This window comes from Podarcis filfolensis (assembly GCF_964270895.1).
Source record: "Podarcis filfolensis genome assembly, chromosome: 5".
NCBI lineage: Eukaryota > Metazoa > Chordata > Lepidosauria > Squamata > Lacertidae > Podarcis > Podarcis filfolensis.
Window position 1 is genome coordinate 98,174,839 of NC_139608.1, and position 15,849 is coordinate 98,190,687.

At 43.4% G+C, this 15,849-nt stretch overlaps 1 protein-coding gene across 1 annotated transcript in view; it reads left to right on the plus strand.

Annotated features, from left to right (window-relative positions):
* The first annotated feature begins 10,267 nt into the window (after positions 1 to 10,267).
* The window catches only part of LOC310763568 (uncharacterized protein), a 197,420-nt gene continuing 191,838 nt past the window's right edge, over positions 10,268 to 15,849 (plus strand). The window contains exon 1 of the mRNA XM_083616076.1: positions 10,268 to 10,395. Coding sequence (XP_083472202.1) covers positions 10,307 to 10,395 — 89 coding nt within the window. The 5' untranslated portion in view covers positions 10,268 to 10,306. The remainder of the gene's footprint in view (positions 10,396 to 15,849) is intronic.

A 15,849-nucleotide genomic window follows, 5' to 3' on the forward strand; every position in this document is an offset into this window, starting at 1 on the left:
TAGCCCATGTGCACACAAGTTGTATATATGCATAGGCCCTCTCCATTTGATCAGGAACATTGTGCAAGGCCCCCAGTTGGGTGGAGAGTCTGTGATAAGCATGCATGCTCTACAGGCATAAGTGCTGTTCAGAAGGGGGGCACGGGATGCTTGAAGATTGGGAGCCGGGACAATGGACATGGTCTTGCTCCATCTCCACAGCATCTCCAGTGGGATGGAAATGTTATTTTGTGTACACCAGTCCTCCTATAAAGGTGAGAACAAAGCAATCAGGATACCCTCTAAAATTTCAGGGTTCCCTAAATATTTCCCCCCAAAATATATACCCATTTATCTCTCATCGTAATCTTGGGATTTTTAATTGCAAATCATCAGTGTGAAAACTCCTTCTCTTGCTGTGGCCTTGACTTCCCCCAGTCTTGCCTTTCCCAGGAAACACCAGCATGCACTTAGGCTTCAGCTGGCTTCCAAATTTGTTTTCCCCACATTAAAATCTCGAGGGTGGCTGTGTCTCCATCTGGATTCCTGTTTTCCCTTCAGTCTCTCTCTAGTCATGTAGGCTCAGGGGTGAATAGCCGTCAGAGCAGCTAGTTAATTCTGCTCTCAATACTCTCCCTGAACAGGCAGACACGGATGTCTGGCTGCCCAACTTTCTCTACCCATCTGTTCACATGGCATGGTGCCCGGTGAGAGGCTGGTGAGACCTTTGTTCTGAAGTTATACAAAGGAGGCAATAACGGATTTAGAGGGTGCACATGCAGAACAATGCAAGTGCCATCTCTTCAGCAGGAAGTCCCTTTCACTCAGATGATTAGTGGGGCTTCCTGCCGCGTCCTCCTGCAAACTTGCTTGCGAAGAGGAGACAGGCAGAATTGTACTGCTTTGCAAGCTGTGAGGGTTTTGTGTTTTGTCTACAGGTTTCAGTCCTGGCCAGTGGTGGTGACGCTTAAGCAGATATAAAACCATATCATGGTGAGGATATTCTTTTTAAAAATAAAATTAGAAAACGATACTATCCAGAGCCATGATTATCAGTGAATTTCTGCCACAGACTGTGGTTTTGGGTCCAGACAGTTGCAGAATCTACCACATATACAAGATTATGAGTAAGCATGTGTTTGGGGTGGGTACATATTCCCCCTCTCTTTGCCTCACATACGATGCCCACATATGTCTGATGCTTAAACCTCAAAAAAGCAGATAGGTTCCCCCCCCCTCCTTGCAGGAAGATAAAGTGGCAGGAAAAAGTTCCATCTGTTTAATCTCTTCAGGTCAGCTGTTATTAAAGTGCAGGAGCAGGGCCTGAGGAATGGTGGCAACCCTAAAGGCAAGAGGGATGTGGAAGCCAGAGAGGTCTGCTCTGTCTTTCTGAGATGCAGAACTGGGCCATCTTGTCATGTATAATGCTGTGAGAAGCAAAGCCATACTTGGTGAACCACAACCACATATTCCACCTTTACTCCAAGGAGCTTCTTGCAATCCCGTTTTTGTTTTAACCCCCCCCCCTGAACAATTTGTTCTTATAAGCAAAATGGAACTCTCCACTGGGTGAATGGGAAATAAACTGGCCAATTCAATGTAAGGAGGTGTAAATCAATGCAATTGGAGCAATAAAATATATGAATTTCACATATACACTAATGGGGTCAGAACTGGCAGTGAGTGACAAGGAATGAGATATCGGGTCAGAGTGAGAGCTGAATGAAGATGTTGGCCCAGGGTGTGACAGCTTTGTAAAAGGCCAATTCCATGTTAGGGATCCTTAGGAAAGGAACTGTAGATAATACTTCCAGAAACGTAATGCTGTTGTACAAATCTATGATGTAACCCCACTTGGAATATTGTGCACATTTCTTATCACTGGACTCCAAAAAGGATATTTCTGGAAACTATTTGGAAAAGGGCAGTTCAAATAATGTAGTGGATGAAGCAACTTCCCCCTGGGGAAAGGTGACAATGTATGGTGCATTCAGTTTAGAGAAAGGGCAAGTAAGATGAGACATGACAGAGGTATGTATAATTATGCAAGGCATGGAGAAAGCATCAACAGAGAGGCATTAGATCAGGGGTCAGCAAACCTTTTCAGCAGGGGGCCGGTCCACTGTCCCTTAGACCTTGTGGGGGGCCGGACTATATTTTTTTGGGGGGGAATGAATAAATTCCTATGCCCCACAAATAACCCAGAGATGCATTTTAAATAAAAGAACACATTCTACTCATGTAAAAACACGCTGATTCCCGGACCGTCCGTGGGCTGGATTTAGAAGGCAGTTGGGCTGGATCTGGCCTCCAGGCCTTCGTTTGGCTACCCATGCAGATGAACAGCAGGCAGAGAAGAAATTCCATTAAAATACAGAGAAATTCTACTAAAAATATTTGAAGGACTTTTTTGATCCCATAATGAGAACAATAAATGCAACCATTAAAGAAAGTGGGATCCCTGACACTTGGAAAGAAGCCACACACACACACACACACACACACACACGATTGATCCCCGTACCCCCCAACCAATAGTGGACTCTTGGGGCGGAACTGCAACAATAGCCTTCTGGCACCACTGCCGCTGACCAGGAGTGAGGAGAGGTCAACAATGTGCAGGCTGTGCAGATGTGCTTTTGGGAGGGCTGGATATTTTGGGAGAAGCATAAACTGATGCTTTCTAAAGCATAGGACATTAATTATTATGAGAAGCATATAGATCCAGAATATGGAAGTAACTCCCACAAAAATGCTTTTGGAAATATATTTGGTCATGCATACATAAGCATTACTGTCTACATTCTCAGTAGAGGTTCCTATTAAATTATTAGCATAATGGCATTTGACTCTAGTTAGGTTAGCAAAAATGTGTAGGGATAATTGCTGGAAGCAGAGGAGGAGAAAGGATGTGGGGTTTTTTTTTTGTCATGGTTGGTGGACTTGCCTAGAAGCCAAACAGTTGTGGCCAAATAAATAAATAAATAAATATCAGTAAATGAATACTATTCTTTAGGCTGACATACCCTAAGACCCAAAAGTCTACCTATCAATGTCTCTCAAAGTATCAGTTCCATAACATTGATTACAGTAATTATAGTGGCTCAATACTGGAGGCCAACTAGCAGAAACAAAAGATACACACACACCTATTCAAGAACAGCACATTAAATTCGGAGATCTACCAATACTAAGTAGGTCAAGCAAGGAAGAAATCAAGCAAATACTTTTGAGGAGGAATTGCAATCTTTCAGGGCGGGGATTGTCCATGTCAGCGCCCCCAGAGGCCTTTCCCGGTGCCCACGGGATCCTCACCACCCTAGCCGAAATCATGCTTGAAACAAGTATCCCATTGTAGCTCACAGAACAGTTTGTCGTGTGTGCTTGGTTGTAGGATAAGTGTGGTGCCCACAACAGTTTCTCTAATTTGCAAAATTGTTCAGACCCCCTCAAAGGCAGGAGATCACTATTTTAGAGTGTTATTGACCACTAAATGAAAAGCGGATTGTGGCAACTCTCTCCCCTTGCTATAAGCCAAAAAGAAGAAGAAGAAAAATTGACTTATTTTCCTCTTTTTTATTTTTGTCTCTTTTATTTCCATTTTGTTTTGCTCTCTGGAATACATTGGATGCTATATATTAAATATAATTTACACAACAAACAGCTGAATCACAAATATTAGGTATTTAATAAGTTCCATATTTAAATTATGTCCATCATTTATTTAGCTGAAGTTGAAATGTGATCTGCTTCTTTTTAATATTTGTACAACAATAAGTTTTTCCATATTGTAGGGTAGTTAAATTTTATTACTTAACAACGTAAGATACTAGTATTACTAAACAATTTCAGTTAATATTTGTAAAGTTGATTACTGTTATTTTTCTGTGTTCTAAATTATATGTATTACTTATACTATGTACAACCAATGTATTTTTTAAAGGAGAGGACTATTCCAATGGGACATCTATCCCACTGAACACCAGGGGGCACAAACTTGAGCATCCGGTGCGGTGTCAAAACCTATGTTAATTCAGAAGCCTCCAGTTACTGCCTAATGCCCTTCATGGTGCTCTGGCTGCTGCTTGAACTCTTTCCTGCTCCTGTTTGGAAGGCAAGGGAATTATTGTGATGCGGCACCTTGCAGTTACTAGGCTTTGCACTTCAACCTAAAAGATTAGCAACCAGAGCCAGCCCACCAAGGAGGCGGGATGAAGGACATGTCTCAGGCAGCGAAGCCTAAGAGTCGGCGCCATACCCTCCTCACCACTTCTTCCCTGTCCCTCAACCATTAGGCCCAGTTCCAAATGCCAGCACACAGAAAACTAACAGGCTGTGGAGAAGCCTAAGCTAGAAGTCCTGTCCTTAACATGCTATTTTTCCATGTTGATTTTTAAAAAAAAATTAAATGGAGGGACAATTCAGTCATATGAGCCTCTTCCTACAGTATCCTGGAGGTTTAGCACTTCTGTGAGAATGTGATTTTGCTTTCCCGCCACAGTAAGCCTGTTCTCATTTTAGATGGCCTAATGTATCCTGTATCTGTTTCCAGTCTAGTGGCGTAGTGTGAGGGGTGCCAGTGAGGCCCCGGGCGCACAGTCTGGGTCTGTGTGAACAAGGTGTTCCCTCCCCCCAGAGATCCCCATCGCGTGCCCAGCTTGCAAGAGGGCTGGGGAGTGGAGGGTGAAGAGCCCCCTCCGTGCCGCCCAGTGGCAAAGGAAGCTCTTCATCCTCCAAGCCCCACCCCCACCCAGTGTGCGAGCGCCTGCCTGGCAGTTACGTGGGCTGAGGAGTGTGGAGGGGGAAGAGCCCCCCCCCCCCGTGGGCCCCCAGCAGCGAGGGCTGGGCATGCGCACCCATCCTGGGCACTGGCGAACAAGGCCCCTGTTCCAGTCTTATAATTATCTTCTTAAGGTGACTAGATGGTGACTAGAACCATATTCAGTAGGGCAGACCCAGCAGTGCCAGAGGTCCATATCACAGCACAGTTACGTATGGGAGTTTGCTGTTGATCCCTTTGCTGTTGGGCTATACAGAAAACTGTACTGAGACATTTCCTTTTAAGGAGCAGCACTGCTGTTTTTTGGTTTCTCCCTCGTTTTCCATGCCAAGTTTGCCTGAAGCCACTACTTTCATTCACACAAAACAAAAGACCATCTGAATGACATATTCATTAGTATGTGAATCATTTCACTTTCCCCACAAAGTAAACAAAGTCATGTGCAGACTTTTCTCCTATATGATGAAGGAAATATCTGATTCCCACAAACATTGTGGGAATAGCAGGCCTCCACAAACTGTGACCTGCAAAGACAAGTATAGTCCACCTGGTATGTCCAGCAGCCCCTGCTGTGTGTGTGTGTGTGTGTGTGTGTGTGTATGTGTGTGTGTGTGTGTCACACACAGTTGCCACAGTTCACATATGTAGTCAATAGGCACTATATTTTAGATCCATACTTAAAGTATCTTAGCTGTAAACCAAAATATATGTAAAGTGGCCTACAGATTCAACACAAAAAGTCCCAAAGCAGTTGGTATATTTGCCTGCACATGAAACTGACAACATAGTCAATAAACTGTCTTGAGGTTAATGAGTTTCAACACCATGGAGAACATCTGCTCTAGACAGGGCAAGATTTTAAATTTGTCTCTCAATCTGACACTGAGTATGCTCACATTAAGGGATTCTACACATGGCTGTAATCTGCAAATGCCTAGTGTTGTATCAGGAGCCATTTGCAGCAACAACCTCAACCTCTGCAATGGAAATGGGGGGTTGCCATGCTGGCTGGCAGAGTGGGGTGGGCTTTAACTCCAGAGATAGCTGGCGGGCGGGGGGCGGCAATAAAATTGCTGGAGATCTACATTCCAGCATTGGGTGAGAGGAGTGCAGAGGCTCCAGATTCAGCGAGAGAAGAAAAAGAAATAAAACAAAGGTAAAAAATAGAGAATCCTTTTGTAAAAAAATCACAATAATAATAAAAAAGTGGTGCAGCAAAGTGCCCAAGTGTGAACTACACACAGCCAAGGACTCAATAGGTGGCCTTAATTGTGTGCGCAGGTCCTTTTCTCCAGTCACTTTTATCCATTCCTGACTCAGGTCAGATGCAGGATGGTTGAGGGTTCAGCACCCTGTTTTTGAAGCAAGACACACATCCCATCCTGCTTTATTTGTAAATGGGGCAGATGCATGAATGATGACTCCATTCCATCTGGCATGTCCCTCCGCGGTATGTTGGTCTGCCCCTCTCAAACCCCCATTTGTAACATGGGGAAAACAATACTGGGTGGAGCCTGTGCACTAGCAAGATGCTGTACATACAGTGTGTTAAGTATAATTGCTCAATTGTACATTGAAATGGAAAACAACTCTGCATGCATACTGCTAAATGCATAGCATGGAAACGTCTACTGTAGCTAAACAAAGGTGTTGCAGAAAGCTTAACAGATTGATAATTATCTTAGAATGTATCGCTGCTACTCTGTCATGAAGTGTTTAACTTTAGATCACATGAGAAAGGTATTCAGTTGCAAATATCCATTTTGTGGGACTTGGCATTTGTAAGAATTTAAATATAACAGGACTAAAGCTACTTGGCATTGCTAATCTGTACATGTTTACTCAGAAGTAACTTCCACTATACTCAATTGGACTTATTCTTAAGTAAGTGTCTAAAGCAGTGTTTCCCAGCTGGGGGGCCATATTGCCTCCTGCCCCCCTGGATATTCCAAGGGGGGCACAGGTGAAAATCATGTAAATAGGTGGACACAGCACGAGTCTTGGGGGGCACAGAGGGAACTGAGAAGTGAAGGGGGGAATCCACCTCAGCATCTAACCGAGTGGGGTCATCTGGTGCTGCTGACCTGCATCTAGTAAATAACTAAGTGTCTACTTAGAAGAAAACAGCATATTTTCTCAAGAGGTAAACCTCACAAATCAAGGAGGTTGTTTCCTTTCACAAAAGGGGCATAAGACTAAAATGTCCACACCACCAATGTGTCCTGCATACACAGAAAGGCACGAAGAACAAAACATGCTGTTCTTCCATGCATTTCAGGGAAGTGTATATTCCACACACCCTCCCAAGAACTCTGTGGAACAAGTTAATCGGAGGTGTTTGTGACTGGCACAAGGCCATCCTGTGAATGTTGTGTCCAAACTGACATTTGAACCCAGATCTCTGGAGTTGACACCAAACACTCTAGGGGTCAGCAGCTGAATGTCTCTGGGCCACGTCCCTCTCCCTCAGGGATGCCAACTTCTCACCAGTTGCTGGTAAAGAGGAGAAAGTGACATCCATAGCCACAGAAAGTCCTGGGTGGGCCAAATTAGAGTTCATGTGTTAGCCTGGTCACTCCCTAAAGTGGGGCTTCAGGAAAACTAGTTGTTGAGAAGGGCTGTACCTTCTATACAGCATGCTAGACCTCAGTGTAATGGCTGAATCCATGTCCTGGGATTCTTCTGCTCTGTCTTGGTCTTATGCAGGGGTCAGCAAAGTTTTCGTGGCTTGGGCCAGTTCACGGTCCCGCAGACGCCGCGAGTGCGCGTGCGTGCTTGTGCAAATGCTATTTTCAGTGCAGAGGAGGTGTGCACAGCTTCCCATTGGCTGCAGGAGCTTCCTGCAGCCAATGGGAAGCCGGCCAGCGTCGCGGAAGGGGGTCCCCACTCTGCTCCGCGCTGGTTTAGTGCGGTGCATGGGAGCCGACTGAGCGGGTGGCGGGGGTCCCTGAGTGGGCGGCAGGGGTCCACGGGCCGGTTAAATGACCCCCATGGGCCGCTTGTGGCCCATGGGTCTTAGGTTGCCAACCCCTGCTCTTGAGCTCTTGAGCTCTTGAGCAAGACCCCTGGTCTTGAGCAAAGAGGGAGCATTTCCTATCATTGTCAGGGGAGGGGGAGACAGACAAGGGTGAAGAATAGAGCTGTCTTCCAGACCAGTGCCGACTTTTTTCCAGTTGAAAGGAAAACATCAAGATGTTCGTTTCAATATAACATTAACTCCCTCCCACCCCCACCCCCTTTGAGAGGGGTATTCCAGGCTCATTGGCAAGTGACTAGAAGGAAGAATTTATAGTGTTGGCCTAGGAGATTTGTTGCTTGTTGTTTTTGTTTATCCACCTGTTTTCTGACTCCTTGAATAACTTTTCTCTCTGTCTCTCTCTCCCCGAAAAAGACAGGCGTGCAGTTACTGAAACAAGTCGGTACTGTCGAGCATCTGAGACCCCCTCTTTGTTTCACTGCTTGTGCGTTAGGTGGGTTTAGTGGCCAGATGCACTGAAGTTTGCAACAGACAGTCCTTAGACCATCTGTGCATTGTTTGGGTGGGTGGGGGGAGTGGACGAGTGGGGGGCGTGAAAGAAAGGCTGTTTGTGCAAGTCGTGGGAAATCTAGTGGCTGGCCTTGCCAGCATGCTCTATGAATTGAACTAATTGAAGATTAGGCTGGAGAGCTGGCCATAGCGGAGGGAGAGGATAATCCTTCATCAGTCCCAGTCGAAGGCCAGTAATTGGAGCTTATTGCAGGGCGGAGTTCCCCTCCAGTGCTGAAGAAACTGAGAAGCTTTTGCTGTTTAACTATGAATTCTCAACAGAAATTGAGGTTATGGGCTCTGTGCATGTGGAAGAATTTAAAGCAAGGGCAGGGGGGGGGACCTGCAAGAGGGGAGAAGTGGGTGGGAAGCGTAATGCAATTTTGATAGTCTAGGCTCAACTTTCAGAAAACAAAAGAAATGAAGGCTTCTTTTGTTGCCCAAACCAACATTTTAGCATACATAATGAGCCCTTGGGTTGTATGTAATTAACCCTTAAACCTGTCTACAGGAATTTGTGTGCTTTAAAAAAGCTGCCTTATCTTAAAATAGGAGGCATTACCCCACAATCAGCACAGGTAGGGAGACTTTAAAGGGATGCTCATCTGCTGTTGCTACATTTTCTCTGCCTTTAGATTTATACTGCATGTGATGTTCTTATTACTGGTATTCACACGAGTGGCTGTTTCAGTTCAGGACAGAACAAGAACCTTTGCTGGGACTCCATTTATTTGAGCCAAAAACTCCAGTAATTCTATCACAGAATCAAGCTGTGGCATCAATTTAGTTGCTATTACCAGTGCTTTTTTTCTGGGGGGACGCAGGGGGATGCATACCCCTAAACATTTTGTGAATCCAAGTTTGGCCTCATTGAGGGGCAGTATTTCAATATGAGTAGGAAAATGAGAGTACGCCTAAACTTTTTTTAAAAGAAAAAACATACTGGCTATTACAGATGTGCTTTAAAAAAAGCTTTATAAGAGGGACGGTGACTCTGTAGCTCTCCAGATGTTGTTCAGTATCAATTCCCAACAGCACAGCCAGCATAACCAATGGTCAGGGATGACAGGAGGTGAAGTTCAGCAACAAGTGGAGGCTTACAGGTTCTCTATTATTTTATAAGCAAACCTTCTAAAAATAATAATGTATGGGGAACTTAAGATTTGTGGTTACACTTTTTCCAGTATTTAGAATTCAAACATTTTTAAACAAAAATATTCCAGCAACTGTTTGATGGCCAAAACGAAAACACAAGAAGATAATACGAGCTTATGATATCTCAGAAGATGCTTTCAAACATCAGTGGAGCAATGCAATGGATATGCAAAGTCATGATTGGAAAACACTATTGTGACTTTCAGAGGATTTTTCATTATGCTGAAATGCTTATATGTAATGGTTTTATTTTGATTTCATTTTACTGACATTGCAGGGGTTGTTTTATTTGTATTCTGTTTTTACATGTTAACCACACAGTGATGAGCATGTAATGAAGGGAAGTCAACAGTTCTGGTTAATAAATAAAATAAAAGCTACCCAATAGAACAACAGAATAGCACATTTTTTTAAGGCCCTCTGAAAGAACCATTCTAGGTGGAGGCGGGGGGGGGGGGGGCAGCGGGATTGTGGAAGAGGCAGCGTCTCAATACTGCTGTTAATGCATCTTCCCCCACTTCAGCCTAGCAGCATAACTTGTGAAGGCCCAAATAACTTGCTCAGTTTCAAGAGCTGAGAAAAGCAAGGGTTCCTTCTCCTCCTGGGATTGTTGATTAAGGTTAGAGCACTGTCAGTCTCCCAGCTGGAGAGACCTTCCTAATTTAGCAAAGGGAGCACACTTTGAGACACTGTCACCGCTGCCAGGCAAGAAATGTCCAAAGTGAGGAATTAACTCTTTTTTTGACAAAAGTACACTTACGTTAGGAAAAGGCATGTCTGTGAGTCCTAAGCCTCTCAGGTACTCCTAGGTTTGCACCCAGTGAGGCAGCTGCAGCAACAGAGAGGCCTGGCCCCAGCCACAACTTATGTCCCTTCCCCACCTGAGCTGTGTGCAAAGACTCCATCTCTGTGTCCCCTGTTTCTGTTCCTCCCACCTCAATCCTCTCCTGGAGCAGTAAGTGATGCTCCTTTGAAAGATGAATCCTATGTTTATTATGTGTTATCTTCCACTTCACTTTAGAAGTGAAGGCCTGTTGAAGAAAGGCAAGGTAAGACTATTAAATGAATAAACCAGCTAGCCAGTAACTCTTTTCAATTGCATCAGGCCTGCCTGGCCCCCCATGAGTGAAATGTTTATTTCCTTAGTCAGCAACTCGAGTTCCTTGAGATGGGACTGAGTGTAAAGAGCCAATGACAACCATTTAGAAAACAGAGAGAAGACTTTTGTGCTTCGACTGGGCCACTTCACCACAGCAAGAGATTCAGAGTTTCGTCTTCAGTCCACCAAAGGGCATATAATGATTCTATACGTTGCATTGACAGCCAACGGCTTTTTGTGGAATTATAAATAGGAATAGGCAAATATTGTTTTGACTAATTTCAAATCCACTTGAAATTTAATAGGTTTGAGAACCGAACAGGTTTTGAGGTTTGTTCTGTGTTGGGAACTGGGACTTTGCCAAAGTGTATCTGTACATTTAACCTGAACTTTCCAAGCCAAGTACATATTGGTTTCTCATTATAGGTCATTTACATTTCTTTATGTTTCCCGTTGCCTTGTGTTCCAGCTGCTTCATTGGCAGCAAATTTTGGAATAAATATGTCATTAATTTCCTGTAGGACTATGTTATGTAGCTCCTTCTATGTAATCATATGGGGGGAAATGGTAGCGAATAGCATAGTGAGTGGTTGGGAACTCTTTGATAGTTGAAATTAAGCATGTGAAGAGCCTAGTTGGGAAGACCCACATTATTTGTTTGTTTAAATTTGTATACCACTCTTCATTCAGAGATCACAACATAAAAATAAAAAGTTAGAACACAATATAAGAAAACAAAACTAAGCCAATAACCCCCTTCCCACAAACACATTTAAAAGATTGTTTAATCAGCCAAAGGCCTGGCTATAGAGAAACATTTTCACCTGATGCCTAAAAATATGTAAAGAAGCTGCCAGGAAGGCCTCCCTGGGGAGAGCACCCCAAAAAAGGGAAGCCACAGCAGAAGAGGTCCATGCTTGTGCCCAGGGTGCCATGGGGGGCGGGCAGAGAGGCCAGTTAATGAGGAAGCAAGACTGGAATTGGCACAGACAGTAACACATTGATCCACCATCTGTCTTTCATATGAACTATTCCAGAGATGATTCTGAGGCCCTCATAAATGTTCCCTCACCAATGTAGGTCTGGTTGGTGGGGAGGAGGGAATCCTTTTTTTGGCTGTGATTTTTGCTTTTAAAATGAGGGTTTCCCACACCACAAATCAACTGAACACCTCATTGCAGAAGAATACATAGAATATGAAGTGGCATAGATTAAGAAGGAAAGTTTTACATTTCTACATCCCTCAGGATCCTTTCATGCTACCAGACGTAAAGCAGGGCTAAGATTACACAAAATTATTATGGAATGTTTCTCTGCTAAATTTTCTCCAACATTTCTGACTCTTGATTTTTTTATTAGCACCAGAAATATTTTCTGTATTAGGACCAGCTAACGTTTCAATGCAGTATGTGAACTTTTGAGTTACACAGAACTCTTCCTCAGGCTTTAAAAAAGGGGGGAGATAGAGGGTGTTTATGGTTAAGTGCATGGCCTTAAGCTCATCTGCAGTTTTTCCCTCTCTTCATGGAAATGAACTGTAAAGGCTGCACCTTGAGTAAAGGCTTTTGGGCTAGGCAGAGGCATGCTGGGACAGAGGCACAGATGAGACTATCACTTTGGAGAAAGAAACGGAGAACAAGCTGTCTAACTGATACTTCCATAGGTGTTCACAAATCCTTACCCACCAAGCTAAGCGTAGTTCACTGGGCATGTGTTTTGGCCTGGTATTATATTGGCAACACCCCCCTTTTCACACTGCTGGGTAGGCAGGTGGCCAAATGTATCAAGTACATACCCTCCAACATTTATCTGATGAAACTAGGGGCATCCCATTCCATAATGATAATTTTACTATTTATATCACACACATCTTACTGGGTTGCCCCAGCCACTCTGGGTAGCTTCCAACATACAAAAAAACCATAATAAAACATTAGACATCTAAAAAACCTTCCCTATACAGTGGTACCTCGAGTTACAAACGCCTCAGGTTACAAACGCTTCAGGTTACAAACTCTGCTAACCTGGAAGAGTTACCTCGAGTTGAGAACTTTGCCCCAGGATGAGAACGGAAATCGTGTGCCAGTAGCGTAGCAGCAGCAGGAGGCCCCATTAGCGAAAGGATGCCTATATTTAAGAACAGTTTCAGGTTAAGAACGGACTTCTGGAACTAATTAAGTTCATAACTAGAGGTACCACTGTACAGGATTGCCTTCAGACACCTCGGGGGTTGGGATGCTGGACGAGATGAGCTGTTGGACTGATCCGGCAAGCTATTCTTACCTTCTAAGTTTCTTACCCCCTCAGAGCTACAATTCCCAGCAGCCCTTGAAAAACTACAGTGCCCAATAAGCCATGTGTTCCCCAGCAACTGGTGTCTCTGATCTTACAGACTGCGTGTTGCCACCATGACGGGCAGCTGTTGACAGCACTCACAGGTGTAAACATGCAGACACTCTCCTCTGCAGGCTCCTCACACATTAAAAGCAACATCACTATGAAAACATTAAATACTTAAAAATATCACTTCCCTACATGTAATAAATTAGCATATCAGAGATTTTTTTATGTGTGAGGCATTCAAAGATATATACCCACAGTCCCAAATTATACCACCTCATTCTACAAGACCTGTACAATGGATTGGCCTACATATGGTATTTTAAAATGCTTTTATTTGCCCTTAAAAATAAAAGAATAAAAGAATCTAGTAAAAGTGCATTTAAATAGAACTATTAAAGTGTTCAAGGTTCTTCACATTCATTATTATCATCATTATTTTTCTATAATCCTTACAAGGTAGTTTTGTTGGCTCTGTATTATTAAATGAGGGGTTGAGGTTGAGAGACAATGGCTTCACTAAATCTAGAGGGTTTTCGGGTGAAGTAAGATCTGATTGCTGTGCTCCTCTCCTGATATTTTACAGCAAAACAGTTTGCCAGCCCTGATAAACAAAAATGCTCAGAACGTGCAGTTTCACGGGATCACTAAAATGTGACAAATAAAATTGTGTCTGCTACATACAAAGGTTAATTTATTCACTTCCTTGTTTAAAAAGGAAAGGAAAGGAAAGGAAAGCAGCTTTGAGAGAAGCAATAAGAAGCAGAGAGGAAGTGGTATTTAACTCTTGGAATGGGAAATTTCCTCCACGGTTTCCCCACCTTGCCGATTTTCAAATGTGAGGAAAGCAGGGGGAGGGAGGTATTTTGGAGCAGAGAAGAGGCAGTGGGGAATGGTTTTGCTACAACTTTCCCCCTCCCTGTTTCACACGGTCCCCACAGTAAGCTTTTTTTGTGGGGAAAAGACAGAGAACAAGTGCCACTGATTGTGAGTTTCACACATTACATGTGTACACGTAAAGCCTGGTTTAGCTTAGAAGCAAGGTTTGAGTTTACAAAATTGTAAACTGCATGGAAAGAAAGCATCAAACACCATTTGTCACCTTCTCACATAACAGCAGGGCCAAATTCACCCACTTGCCAAGTTGATTGGCAGTTAGAAGGAAGTTCTTCTCTATACAAACAGGAGATGATGACTGCCATCTTTGTGTCCTGCTAGGAGAGATGGGAAAGAAATTTGATTCTGCTTGTATTTTAATAAGAAACTACCTCATTCACACTTCTTGAATCAAAACGTGAACTGAAACCCAGCTGTCCTTCAATATTTGCACTTCTCCAAATTTTGCAGTGCTCTTCTCCAACCACTCTTTACAAAAATGTGTATGTTGGGGCAAAGGGTGAATATGAAGGCATATATTTATGAAAAAAGCATACAAAAATGCTGTATATTGTGGGATTATTTTGGCAGTAATGTGTACATTAGTCAAAACTGCATCCAAAAATGTGTTCGTTAGGAGAAATTAACACAAAAATGGTGATGAATTCTCTTGGGGATTTTTGCAGATTGTTGCGTAAATGTGGAGAAATAAACTCACATTTGCAAAAAAAGAAGATACCAAGAGAACCTGAAGCTGGCACATTTGTCCAGCCCTACATGGTCGGGACCCCTGGGAAGCTGACCTGACTAGCTGTTGCTGAAAACAGAATCCCGGACCACAACAATATTCCCCCACCTGTTGCCCTCTAGATATTTTGGAGTACAACTCTCATCAGCATGCCTGTGCTGGATGGGCCTGACGGGAATTACAGACAGTGGCCATTTTATGTGTGTCTCGTTGACTTACGACCACACACATGCTCATTGCCACGGACCTGGAAGTGGCCAGAAAAGGGGGCATAACGAGGTAGGGTGGGGATGGGAGGGGCTTATGCATGCAGGGGAGCATGGGGGGGGCAGGAATGCAACATCTGGCTTGGGATGACTAGACTAGATGGATCTTGGTAGAATCTACAAAGCTCTTCTTCTGTTCTTAAAGCATTCACAGTCCCTGCATTTTATTGTGTGTTATTGCCAGGTCCCTAAATGCCAGTATAAACAGTTACCCTGTATAGAGAAATAAACCAGTATATTTCACTCTGGTTAAGCTGAAAAAGTTAGATAGCTAAACACTGTTTATTTAATCTCCACACTGTGCTGAGTTAGAAATATGGGGATAATTATTGCATTCAAAAGTTAGCGCTCTCTGCTTCAAAAGAAACAAATGAAAGAACATATGGATTTCTTTAAAACTTCTCTTTGAAATAGTTTAACTTCACTGGGCTAATTTACAAGCAGTTTTAACATATGAAGAGTTCATTTCAGGACATAAGTTTTCCTGTGTGTGTGTGTGTTTTAAAATGTCTTCCTGTGTAAATCATGGGCGGGGGGGGGGGGGGAGAGAGAATTAGGCTCTGGACTCTGATGCTGTTGTATTTTGGCATTCTGCCTCTTGACTGTTTTATTGTCTACTTTGGCTGGACTCAAAGTTCCAGTTAGAGTTGCCTGCCAAAAAGAAAGGGGGAAAATGTTAGGTCCTTTAAGGATACTGAAAAATAAAGCCAGTTTTTAAATCTGCCACGTCCTGTAGGCAAATAAAAACCAAATCTCTATGGAGCTCAGACGTTCTTTCCTGTTCTTCTTTTTGGATTCCAAGTAGGAATGAAACCGTTTTCCTTTGCATCAAGTAAAAGGGTTCAAGTGCCTCACAGCTCTCTTACCATGCATGCCGCCCCCTTCCCCTCATTCAGTCAAGTCAAGGTGCAGATTTACAGCCTCCAGTGGCAAAATTATTCGTCAGTTCAGGTTTTTGCACATTTTAAACAAGACAAACAATGTAAAATCTATATATCACTCTTGCACATCTGAGCTGCTCAGTGTGGTTTTGCTCTCAGGCTATTGCCATATAGGACGTTAAACCTATAAATGCTTCAG